Source organism: Lissotriton vulgaris, chromosome 6 (genome assembly GCF_964263255.1).
Source record: "Lissotriton vulgaris chromosome 6, aLisVul1.2, whole genome shotgun sequence".
Taxonomy (NCBI): domain Eukaryota; kingdom Metazoa; phylum Chordata; class Amphibia; order Caudata; family Salamandridae; genus Lissotriton; species Lissotriton vulgaris.
The window spans coordinates 1,866,225,687-1,866,239,073 of record NC_141694.1 but is presented as its reverse complement, the minus strand read 5'-3'; the positions used below and the strand labels follow the sequence as shown (position 1 = coordinate 1,866,239,073).

The 13,387-nt window shown below is 40.7% G+C and overlaps 1 protein-coding gene across 4 annotated transcripts in view; it reads right to left on the bottom strand.

Annotated features, from left to right (window-relative positions):
* LOC147709692 (uncharacterized) overlaps positions 1-13,387 on the bottom strand; it is a 156,887-nt gene that overhangs the window by 63,258 nt on the left and 80,242 nt on the right. For 2 of the 4 annotated variants that reach the window (XM_086928204.1, XM_086928207.1), the window contains 2 exons: positions 12,496-12,642; positions 4,191-4,334 (listed from right to left, as the gene is read on the bottom strand). In XM_086928204.1, the coding sequence (XP_086784330.1) occupies positions 4,191-4,334; positions 12,496-12,642 (291 nt within the window). The remainder of the gene's footprint in view (positions 1-4,190; positions 4,335-12,495; positions 12,643-13,387) is intronic. The other 2 variants (XM_086928205.1, XM_086928206.1) reach the window with 2 other exon arrangements.

Genomic DNA, 13,387 nt, shown 5'->3' with positions numbered 1-13,387 from the left:
ACTTCCTAACTATAACGTGTGTAAAACCTAGGGTTTTTTCAGTGAATATATATATATATATATATATATATATATATATATATATATATATATTACCTACTGGCGATAGCCAGTAGGTATATATAATTAGGATTTTTTCTCTATGGAACTTTTGAAAATTCTATGTCTAATAACTTTGGCGTTTGTGGACGGAATCAGCTGAAATTTTCAGGAAAATGGCACATTTTGTTTCTGAGCAGCCTCTGAAAATTTGGGGGGGTTTCGTCAAGGGGGGGCCGAGAAAAAAGGGGGGTCCCAAAACGCGTTTTTCCCATTCATTTTTCCATAGGGCGTTTGGCCTCACTTTTAGCTCGAACGGCTGAATGGATTCACACGAAACTTGGCAAAATTGTAGGGACTGTTAGCCCGATGTGCCTTTGCTGGGTTTCAATATATGTGCTCCAGTGGATTTTGAGAAATTAACGTTTTAAAAAACAGATATATATGTGACAGCGTCCCGGATAGCGAACCAGTTTGCGTACTTTTCGCGTAACGGAGCTTTGCGAAGCGAAGCTGATTGGCTCTCCGGTGTCTGTCAACATTCTAAATAGTCCGGAGCGGCCACCATCTTGTCTCTCGGTAGGATCGAGAGACAGGAGGTGGTGAAAAACGAAGGGGGAAATGAAGGAAAGGGGGCAAGGTAGACCCCTCCTGACCCCCTAGGATTTATGAGGGGGATATTAAAGTGCCCCGCGGGGCAAAAAAAAAAAGAAAAAATTGGGATTTTTCGCCGTAGAGGCGCGTCCCGGTACCCGAACCGGGCAGCTAACTGGGCAGCTTACCGGCAGCGTAACGGGAGTCTGAGGAGAAGCTGATTGGCTGTCAACATTGTAAACAGTCCGGAGCGGCCGCCATCTTGTCTCTCGGTAGGATCGAGAGACAAGAGGTGGAAAAAAAAGGTGTAAATGAAGGAAAAGGGTAAGGTAGACCCCTCCTGACCCCCTAGGATTGATGAGGGGGCTATTAAAGTTCCCCGCGGGGCAAAAGAAAAAAAAATTGGGATTTTTCGCAGTAGAGCGCTTCCCAGCTAACCGGCGGCGTAACGGGAGTCCGACATCTTGTGTTTTTGGAGCGTCCGGTTTGCGTACCGGGTAGCGTTCCGGTAAGCGTAACAAGGGGAAAACCAAGAGAAACAGTAAAATAAAATTTAAAGGAATAGATTTCCACCAAACTTGGCAAAATTGTTTGATGTGCCTTTGCAAGGCCTCAAGATATGTGCACGTGTGGATTTTGTCTAATTAAGGTTAAAAAAATATATATATATCTGTAAGCGTGCTCCGGCGCGCTTACGTTACGGGTTTTGTCTGCGCTGCAGAGACGATACGTCACGTTTATGCGACGTGTCATGAGGCGTCTCACGTGGCTACGTGATACGTCACGTAATAACGAATATATTTTACAGCTATAGATATTAGCTTTTAAAAAACCAATGAAATTCACTGAAAAAACCATAGGTTATAGACCATATATAGTTAGGAATTTGCATTTACAAAAACATTGAAAATTCACTGAAAAAACCATAGGTTATAGACCATATATAGTTAGGGATTAGCATTTACAAAACCTTATTTTACTCGCACAAAACCATAGAAATTCGCATATATAGTTTGTTGCAATAACTATATATCGCGCACCCGCAATCCACTGCTGATGATGTCACATATTACATCATTCATGACATGGTCAGTGACATCACTGATGACATCACTGATGACATCTCAAATGACATCACTGATTACATCTCAAATGACATCACTGATGACATCTCAAATGACATCACTGATGACATCACTGACATCTCATTTGACATTACTGATTACATCACTGATGATATCATTTATGTGATAATACATCTTCAGACTCTAATATAACCTTAGATACACTCAGTGTAAACAGGCACTCATAGACTGTCACACATCCATGGAGTTACTCACACACCTAGTCAGTCATGAAAAGAATCAATCACTTCTCCATTTCCTCAACTATACAGTTATACACACCTTACTTATTCAAACATATACTAACACATATTTACTCTCTTATACAATCCCTGATACAAGTTCACAATGATCCATACAGCCACTCACACATTCCCTGGCTCTTATGCACAGTTATTTATATATGTCAACTCTCACATGTACTGTGTTTTACATATGTACTTACTTTGACATGTAGCAAATACACTCATGCAGACAGTCAACCGCCCATACAGCTGTTTCCACATGCACTTTTGAACCCATACATATAGTGAATCAACTACTCACACATCTATGCACAGAGTCACACACCTCCCACTCAGTCTCCCATACAAATACTTGGGCAACCAATCAATAACCCATATAGTTACTCATATAGCTACTGATCAACACATGCAGCATCTTATACAACAACAGACATACTGATGCACACATTCAGACAGTTTAGTCACTAACCCATGCACTCAGTGAGACACATTTAATCATTTACTCATACAGTCAGTCATGCACCTACTAAATCCTTCATCCAGACACTTATACATCCACTCATTCTTCAATATGTAAGACATATTTTAACTTTACAGAAACTTACAGTCACTGGATGATGTCATCAGTGATGTCATCAGTGATGTCACTGACCATGTCATGAATGATGTAATATGTGACATCATCAGCAGTGGATTGCGGGTGCGCGATATATAGTTATTGCAACTAACTATATATGCAAATTTCTATGGTTTTGTGCGAGTAAAATAAAGTTTTGTAAATGCTAATCCCTAACTATATATGGTCTATAACCTATGGTTTTTTCAGTGAATTTTCAATGTTTTTGTAAATGCAAATTCCTAACTATATATGGTCTATAACCTATGGTTTTTTCAGTGAATATATATATATATATATATATATATATATATATATATATATATTTTGGTTCTATAAAAAGTTAAATGTACAGAAAAACACAGCAATATACATATGTGAACAAACTGGATTAATAAAAATCCTTACTGTTTGGATCTCATACTGTCATACTCTTGTGACACTACATGAGTGCTTTGGCTTCCAATTCTATAAATATTACTTAAAGGTGGGGTCCTAGTCCCAATCTGTATATAACACCTCCGGTATTAGGCAGGTCTTAACCAAATAGCATCATCCTCCATTATTTTACTATTTATTAATTACACTATACCCACAGTATATATCTTGTTCCTCATGAGGTGCGAAAATGAAACCACCACTATCCTCTATAATTTGCTGATAGGGAAAGCTGTAGTAAGCCCTTGCATCTAGGGAAAGCCGTAGTAAGCTCTTGGATCTAGGAACAGCTGTAGTAAGCCACTGGATCTAGTGCAAGTAAGCTCTTGGATCTAAGGGGAGATTGTAGTAAAGTCTTTGATCTACGGTGAGCTGTAGTAAGCTTTTGGATCTAGTGCAAGCTTTAATAAACTCTTGGATCTAGGGAGAGCTGTAGTAAGCCTTTGGATCTAGTGTGAGCTATAATAAGCTCTTGGATCTAGAGAGAGCTGTAGTGAGCCTTTGTATCTCCAGACAGCTGTTGTATGCTCCTCAATCTAGGGAGTGCTGTAGTAAACCTTTGTATCTCAGGAGAGCTGTAGAAAACCCTTGGATCTAGGAACAGCGTATCTCATGGGGGAGTAACAAGTCAGGGTCCGGAGGCGGTGTAACACCGAAGGAACACTTTGCCCATCGCACTGAAACTGGATTCCCTGATTAGATTGTCTTCAAAATGCTATAAATATAAACAAAAAGACAGTAGGAAGAGACAGCACTACTGCCTTGGGGATGCTTTGTTCTCATCTAATCCTGTTATGGTTGCTAAGCAGACCAAGAACATAATATCCAGACCCTTTCTCTCTTGTGGATGTTGGAGTTACTCTAAAAGTCCTGAATAAGTGCTCACTCTAGCCATGACAGCCAGGAAATTAGACTCAACTCAGTCCCATGAGCTGCAAGTGGGTTAACATTCTTCAAATTGTGTGCCTGACCCGGGACTTCAGCTATGATCTCGAAATTTAAGCACACTATTTCTGAATCCTTATCATGAAACAGCTCTCTCCCAAGGTCAAGCTTTCGAAAACTTTCGAATGAGTAATTTTTTACCAAACCCCAACATTACTCCATCCTTACAAAATATCGACCAAACCACACCTGAAGGATTGGTGCACCTTATCCCACACTGGGAACAGCACTTCTTTCTGTCTGGACAATCACGGTCATCTTCGCACTGCTGCGCAGGCAGTTGGAGCTCACACTCGGCTGGTGGTGGTGGGCATATTCCTGTTTTCACTGTAACTGAGAAAAAAAAGTATGTTTTTTAATTTACATTATTATTTTTCAGGCACACTTCCAAAATCTGATTGGCAGCTGGGTAGAGCAGAATGTTATAAATCCATCGCAGTTGATGAACAAGTCAAGTAAACAAAGTGCCTTTCAAAATACAAAGGGATTTAAATAATTTATAATGGTTTGAGAGGTAACAAAAACAGAAGCGTGCACTTGATTATGAAATGAGCAGATTACAACATATTATGTGTAAGAAATTGGTTAATTAGTTGAGAGGAGTGGAAGCCCCACTCAAATAATAAACATAATCCTTGTCAGGGTGAACCACAAGTGTATCTAAATATACCTGTGCTTAATCATCTGTTAGTCTGGCACAAAAGAATTTAGAATTAATTTAGAGGCAATGTATAAAGTACTTCTTTTATCACTGTAACAGTATCATAATGAAAACACACTAGACAAATCCCAAACCAATTAAGGAATAGGATAAAATGTAAAAAATAAAATGTAATCAAAACAACAAAAATCCAATTAATACACATGGAAATATGTGTTTTTTAAATTGTAGGTAAAAATAGCCAGAGATACACACAGAGTCACTCACGGTTATATGACTATGCTGGACCAAGGGAAAATCATACGTTCCTTCCAGCCACAATGAAGCAGGGGCGGAAGGATGGACCAGGTTCATCCATCTGAAGAGTTACCTCCTCAAGTCTTCATGAGCAGCTGTTGTTCACATGGGGGGCGCAAAGAGGTCATTGTCAGCATGAGAAGCAAGATTAGGTTGTCACGGACAGTTACTGGTTTGGCGTGAAGACCCGGTAGTAGCTGGAGCTTCATGTTAGTGGTCATAGCGGGCTGATGCTGTCAGCATGAAGAGCAAGTCTCACTGCAACTTTGCATTGGCGGTCATCGCAGGTGATCGCAGTCGGCACGAAGTGCAGGTTTTGCTGGAGCTTTAGCTGTTGCTGTCATGGGTGGTCGTTGTTCAGCAGAAACTTGTTTGCAAGGAGTTGGGAACCTCTGTATCTTCTCCTTGAGTCAGAGGACTACACTCTGACGCCAACCAAGGTATCAGGACCTGAGGGGCTCCTCTTAGGAATCGGGACTCACTCAGGCAGAGGCCAGCAGCTGGGCTCAGTCAGGTCCTGCTAAATCCAATTATTGCTGGTTAGCTGGGCAGCTGCAGGGCAGGCCTCTGGAAGCTTGATGTGTCTCTGTCGCTCAAACGGCAGGTCAGACAACTGACACTTGGAGTCACGTCTTGAGGGCATGAGTTCAAGGCAAGGAGATCCAATTTTCTTTCTATTTTGCAATTTACACAACACATTCAAATTATTATAATTTGCGCACCTCAATTCACAGTGTATTCAACTGGATTGCCACAGTACATTAACTATAACTCTCCACTCTACCATGCTATGTGTCCTCACAAAAGAGTTGATTTGTGATGTCATTAGTGTTCTTGGAAATACTATTATGTTACATGGTATAAGGGAAATAATATAAACGGTGTAAGTAGTGCATGGAGTAGGAACAAGTAATGTAGTGTCGCTACCGAGTTAAAGACACTGTGGATAGTGGTGGGCAAATTATAATCATTTGAATGTTTAGCGTAAATTATAACTTAAATGAATAAGTATAATTTATTAACTTTAATTTTTGTGTTTTTAACCTTTTTTTGTAGATAAAGAATAAATCAGGCTATATTATTTTAAAGGTGGTGGGTAAGTTATACATTTAGGGTATAACTATGACTTAAGAATTTCTAAATGTTTGTGTATTTTAAGTGTGGTGTATATGGAAATAATAAATAAGGCTGCTACTGATGAGAGAAGAGGTTGTTGAAGCAGCCCAAGGAAACAGGGTTGATCTTGAGAATTATTGTGAGCAATGAGTCTAGTGAGATGCTAGCATTTCATGTGTGACCCCGGTCGAGGAGGGAGCAGATGTCATCTGTAGCAACGAGTAGGGTTGTCTCGGTATTGTGGCTGCTGCGGAATCCGGATAGGGAGATGTCCAGGACGTTGTTAGCTTCTATGAAGTTGGCTGTAAATGGAAGCAGGGAGATGGGCTTGAGGTTTTTGAGGTCTGTCGCGTCTGTGGAGGGTTTCTTCAGGAGGGATTGACTTTGGCATGTTTCCAGTCGTTTGGAAATGTGATGGTTTCAAGGGAGCAGTTGATTGTCCAGCGTATTGTGAAAGATGTGGGGTGGGCAGGGGTCTGAGGTTGCTCCAGAGTGGATGCTCTTCATGGTCTTCAAGGTGTCTTTTGTTGTAAGTGGTTTCCAAGTGAGCAGGGTCTGTTGGGTGGCGTCGCTAGGAAGGGGAGCTGGAGTGGTGCGTAGGTCTTGGTTATCGAAGTTGTCATAGATCATCTTAATCTTGAGGTGAAAAATAGTTGCATAGACTGTGGCGGAGGACTTGGGAAGGTGGGGCGTCGTTTGTTTTGCTGCATGGTTTGGCAAATTCATTGCTGATGGGATTTTTTCTTTGTGGATTTGGTGAGTTGGTGGTGTGCTGTGGTGGCTGCTCTGTAGACGGTGCGTGTTTCTGAGGTTATGCTTTTCCTTCATGTCTTTTCAAGCCATCAGCAGGAGCTTTGGATTCTTGGAGTACAGGGGTGAATCAGCTTGCTTTCTTGATATGTTGTCCTGCGGCTTTCTTGAGGGGGCGAGTGTGTCAGTGCAGTTTGTGCTCCTTTTCGTAATCCTTAAAAGTTGCCATTCACTACAGTGCATTCAAATGGGGTCCATGTCCAAGAATCGTGTTTCGCTCGGGACGCCCCTAAGGGGCCTGGTTGTGCTCACTCTGCCTTCATGATTGTGTTTTCAATTATTTTTCAGGACAAAGGGACCAAATCCCTAAGCCTCGCATAAGCTGCCAAAACACAATGTTCAAGTTGTCAACAACCAATCAGGATTCACTAATCTGCTTCAAATTGGATACTTTGAGCATATCTGCTCACCAACTATCCAAATAGCTATTCTATATGAACCTTAATTTCTCAAAAACTACTGAACGTATTTTAACCAATCACAACAAGCATTCTTTCTGGACCAAGATCTAGCTTTCTGCCAAATATGGTGACATTCTGTTCAGCGTTTTTTGCAATATTGTGTTCTAAACAAATTATGGAGTATGTATTTTTCAGCCCCCCCCTTAACAGATCTCCCTGCACCTGTCCATTAACAAACTCGGCAAAAAAGTGGGGATTTGTCAAATACGCAAAACTTATTGGCAACCCTAAAAAATATTTTATTCAAAATTAAGTTGAATGCAGAGGCATTTTATTACCATGGGGTGATCTCCACCATCGCGGCTAAACCGGGATTGGTACTGGATGATGATTTTTATGCTCAATATGATACTCCATGACCTGACACTTTAACTTTTCACAAAATAATAAGGTTGCTGGTGTTGAAGGATGGAAAGACTGGGCTCAATTTGTTTTTCTGAGATTTCCGAACAAAAGGCATGCGATTTTTTACTGTGAAGGTCAATTTCCCTGAATGCCGAAAGTTAATTCTACTTTAGCAGGTAATGCATCTTCCTCTTCATTGGATTCAGAAAAAGCAAACCTACCACGGTTATTCATTCCCATCCGACTGCCTCAATGGATCAGGAGAATCAACATCCCTTTTGTGGCTGGGTGTCTGCGATGTCTGGTAAAACCCGGCGACAAAGTTAGGAGTAAAATAAAAAGCAACAGACTATGAAAACCTGACTACTGTACGTCTGCTCCAGTAGGAGCCAGAACTTAACTATTACACAAGGTTTGACTCTCGAGCATCCAAGACAAATGAATTCTAGTTTAAAGAAGAACTTTATTGAACAAAAAGAATGCAATAAAGAAATGAGATACAATATTAATGTCAAATACAATGCAAGTGAAAAATTTGGGCAATATAAAAAGAGAGAAAAACAAATGAATTCTAAATGTGGTTAAAATTGTTATTCTATTGAGCTACATCATTCTCACTGGAGTTACTATTCAGAACAAAAGACATGGTTTGAGGCCAATCAATTCTGAATGGAACTGATTTATTGATGGAAAACAAGTCACAGTTCCAGTCCCTAAAAACAAAAAAAACAGGGGCATATGTACTAGCCCCTATCAGCACAGGAACGTCACTTTTTTGATATTCCTGTGGCGATAAGGGCCTCAACTGATTTACAAGGCGGCGTTAAGCCACTTACCGTGGTTTAACACCGCCTTGTAAAAAAGGCACTCTTTCACGCTATACTCAGAGTGAAAGGGACAGGTAATTGGTGTTGCATTGGGCGTTCCACCACAACACCCTTGACGTTGCCCCATATTTACAAGATATGGAGCAGCGCCAAAGATAAGACCAGGAAATACTTGATCTTAAACAGTCGATACGATGAGAAATGTTTCAATTCTCCTCATATTTGCTGCATCCAGTTCAAGTTCCCACTCGGGCTGAATAGCAAACCTTAAAGAAATGCTCCTAGTCACTATCCATGCTATATTCTCTAACAGACCCTCATCTAAACCAAAACCAAGCACCGGCTCAGGGTGATTACCACCAGAGAGTTGCCTTGTTGAGTTGTGTTGTGTGAATCATTAGTAAATCTGGCACTCATTAACTAACTTGGTGGGGCCCTCTATTTGAAGTATTACAGAATCACACATAACTCAAGAATAGAATGATGACAGCATTTTGTGAAAGCAATACTTTATTGGAGTTGCTGAGGGCCAGTAAATGCACACCCGCTGGGCCCCTCTTAAATTGCTACACGATTACATACAAATATATTAAATAGATCAAAATATCGCTAAACAAATCAATGTATTTAAGTTGGGGCTGTATGTTTCAGTCTGCCTGCTCCGCCTCGTTCTGAAGCAGGAGACAGAAGCCAGGCATTAAATCAACTTTCTATAATGTGACGCAGGTCACAGGTCTTTCGGTTGTAAAGCCCTTCATTGCCATTGTGGTCTGTGGTGGTATGAAATCTGTAGGCCTGTGATGTGATCAGTGTCACGGTTTCGGGCATCAGAAACTTCATCCCTGCGTGATTTCCGAAATCTGTCAATCACACCCAAAAGGTCCCACCCTTTAGGCATACGTGGGAGTGGATGCAAGCAAGTCTGATTTGGTATCTAGTTCTCAGTAATGGTAAGTGTTAGAATACTAATCTCTGGTGTTATATATATTGTGCTTAGACCCCTCACTGTGCTAACCTCCCCAACTGTGACACCCCAGGCCCTGGCTGCACGTCGCTGGCCCCATTAGAAATTAAGCTGTAGCATATATTTCCATGTGAAATTGATCCAAAAGATGAGCAGGCCAGCCAGGGTTCCTTTTCCCTCGTGAAGTTGATCCAAATATCTGAGTTAAAAGTAAAAAATGTGTGCATAGTGAAACATATGTGCTTACAGTGGACAGTTCTCTGATGTATGATGGTTTCCAACAAGTTAGATAAGAGGTCCTCATGGCTCTCATTATTTGTTCATTACCAGCATTTCAAATATGTATGTACTATGATGGCCCTACTAAGATCCAGTGTGAGTCACAGCCTGAGAGCTTCTTGAGTGATCCTAAAACACTAAATATCAATCGTAGATGAAGAGGTACATGAAATAATAGTGGGAATATGGACCACCATTGAGCAAGCATGTTGATGCTAGTGGCTTCTAAGGCCCACATGCATCAAGCATTTTTGGAGTCGCAAACGGTGCGATTCCTTAAAATCGGCCGTTTGCGATTCCAAAAGTGCTGTTTGGGATGCATCATGCTATTCTAGAAATCGCAACTTTTTTGCAATTTCTAAAATTGCGATAGCATATAAGAAATCGCAATTTTGCAATTTCTTAAATGCTATGCATCATTTCCAAAAAATGTGCGATTTTTCAAATTGGAAGTGCAAATTACCACGAAGTTCAACCTCGTGGTAATTTGCGAAATTGTTTAAAAATGCACAAAAATGCATTTTTTAAACTGTTAAGTTACAGACACCTTAGGACATGTGTGTATGTAACTTCTACTGAAAAGTTCATGTCATGGGTGCGGGGGGGGGGGTCATTTAGACCCCCCTCTCCACCCTTGAAATGGATTGATGAATTGCGATTTCAAATTGCGAATTCGCAATTCCCATTCATTCCTATGGGCATTTTGGCCCATAGGAATGAATGGGAATTGCGAATTCGCAATTAGAAATTCACATTTTTTATGCGATTCGGTAAAAATAGCGATTTTTACCGAATTGCATAAAAAATGAAAGAATAATCATGCATAGGATTTTGCGATCTCTAAATTGCGAATCGCTATTTTTCACAATTTAGAAATCGCAAAAGCCGATATTGATGCATGTGGGCCTAACTCTTCACCCGCTTTTGAAGCGAGGAGACTAGGGTGGTGAAATGGCTGAGTGCAATCTTAAAATTTCTTTAGAATTGGAGAGCATAATAAATCTATTAAACAATAAGGATTGTTTCTTACACTAGATGTGTATCTAGTTGTGTATTTTGGGGCTTTTTTTAGGCCAGATTTGCTACCAGGTCACTAACATTTGAACCATGCTCAAGCTGAAAACTTGGAAGACGCAAGGCATGAGCTTAGTGTCTTGCCTTTCACCATTATGATGTATTACGCCAATGGTAGCGCTGCCCTCAACCTCATCCCTACGTTTCAGCACATCTCGGAATTCCAGCTAAAAGAAACCAAGGCCTCTCATTTACAGAACAGACTCCATTGTCCCCACGGTTGAGCAGACCAGGGAATCCCTGGCAAGAGCTGACAACACACCCAACCCCTTCCTTGCAGGAATGGCTGCAAGGCTTGGGAACAAAATGCAGCATTACAGGATAGAACGCTGCACCATGCATAAGATATAGGTGTACGTGCTCTGAGCTCATGTATACTTGTGTACTGTGGACGACCATTTCCACACCTATAGGACTTTTCCACATTACAGTGTCCTCCTGTCCAGCGCCTCATGTAATTATCCCAAGACAGTCATATTCGCCCTAATGCTCCTGTGCCACTATTGCTAGTGCCCTCATGACAGTGTGCTCAGGTCACAGCCCTGGTCACATCATCTGTGCCCCTCTATCACTGTACCTGCACATTATCCTCTTGTCAGTGGAAAAGCCCCACATTCTGTGCCAGGTTCCCAACATGCTTGTGTGTCTGCCATTTAAGCAGTCAGTGTGCAAGAGTATGAGTTTCAAATTGGCCCTGTCTTCATGCCCCTAAGTTAACCCTGATGCCAAATACATGAATTGATTCACTAATAATGAATGATAAAAATGTTACAGCAATTTATTTAGTGATTAAGTTCCTGTCTTATTTCACATGGTTTTACTTAATCTTGCATTCCCCAAGCCACAGCTATTTTATAATGTTATTGTGTATCTTTGTGGTGTTTTCAAGTTGATCATGTTTGTGGAGTTTTCACTGTGTTACCGTGTGCACAAATACTTTACACATTGCCTCCTAAGTTAAGACTGCGGACTCTGTGCTAAGTGTCCACTGGATGAACACAAGTTGATTTTTTCTGTGTATCCAACTTACCCTGACTAGAACTATGGTTCCTGCTCGGACAGGGTGTATACACTGCCAACCAGACTCCCAGGGGCAGATTCAAGCCCCTTGCGTCACTTTTACACTGCTGTTGCGTCACTTTTGTGATGCAATGGCGGGGTAAAAAATTCGGCAATTTTATGCATCACGTTGTACAGTCCTAGGTGACATTATACCTGCGTCAGGTATAATGTATGCAGAGTAGGCACTCCCACGCAGGAAAGCCTCGTATAAGTGATGCAGTGAAATCTACAAGATTTCACGGTGTGACTTTTAGGACGCCACTGCGTCAAAACCTTACGCCTGCTTGAAGCAGGCGTAAGGAGTGAGGCAGTGTATTGGAAATAGGCCACAACACGCATTGCATAACTCCAGCAATGCGTGACTTTTCCACCAACAGATGCGTCCGAAATTCGGATCAATCCTTACGTCGTAGTGTGCTATATTGTAAATACGGGGCATCTATGGTGGCGCAAGGGTTTTTCACTCAGGTGCAGGGAAACTGAAGAATCTATACAGATGCGTCAGTTTCTTGTAAATCTGCCCAATTTCTAAAAATTGTCATAACACTGTAACTTTTGCCCTGAGCCAGTCTCACATTGAAGTGCAAAGTATCCTCACCAGTCTCTGTGCACGCCATACTGCAATTTCCATGGCAACAGCACCGCTGTGTCCCTGGGCACTGTTTGTCACTGCTGCATTCTGCAGGAGCAGGAGGAGAAAACAGACAGCTGGACCCGTTGAAGGCTGGACAGAATCCAGGTTTATCTGAAACGGAATTCATCAGAATGGAATTAGATTCTGATATTGCTGCTTTTTTCAGTTAATAATAAAGTATTAAAAAATAGATATGCAGTTATAGAAACATTTGATTCCACCATTTTTTCTTATTAAAATTGCAACAATTAGCCAAATTTAATTTGAAATCCATGGTAAACCTGTATCATTCTCTTCAAATCTTGTCTTATGCTATGCAAGAGTTATTTCACCAATTCACCTTTGTTCACCGGTTTGCTGTTTCCTATTCAAGACCCAATTAATCTCTTCTTTTTGGCTACACTAGTGGTACTATGTTAAAGTGCTGCAGCTCCCAAGATGTCCCTACTTTTAACACTTTAACATTTATTTGTAGGGCAGGTATGTTACTCTTACAACGCAACTATTACAACGTAATGCTGTTACAACGCAGCTATTACAACGCAGGATCCATTACATCGGATGCCATTACAACGCATGGCATTACATAGCAGATGCTATTACAACGCATACCATTACATCGTAAGTATTGGTAAGTATATAATTTTTTTTATTTTATTTAATATTATATAATTGATTTAATTATTATTAATTATAAATAAAAATATTTATTTCGTTTTTAAATATTATAAATTAAATATATTAATTTAAGTAATTTTTAAAATAAGTATGAGTATAGGAGTATATGTTTTGGGGTACTGATGTATATGTTTTGGGGTGTTTGGGTATTTTTAGGTTTTAGGGCAGGGTTTGGGTT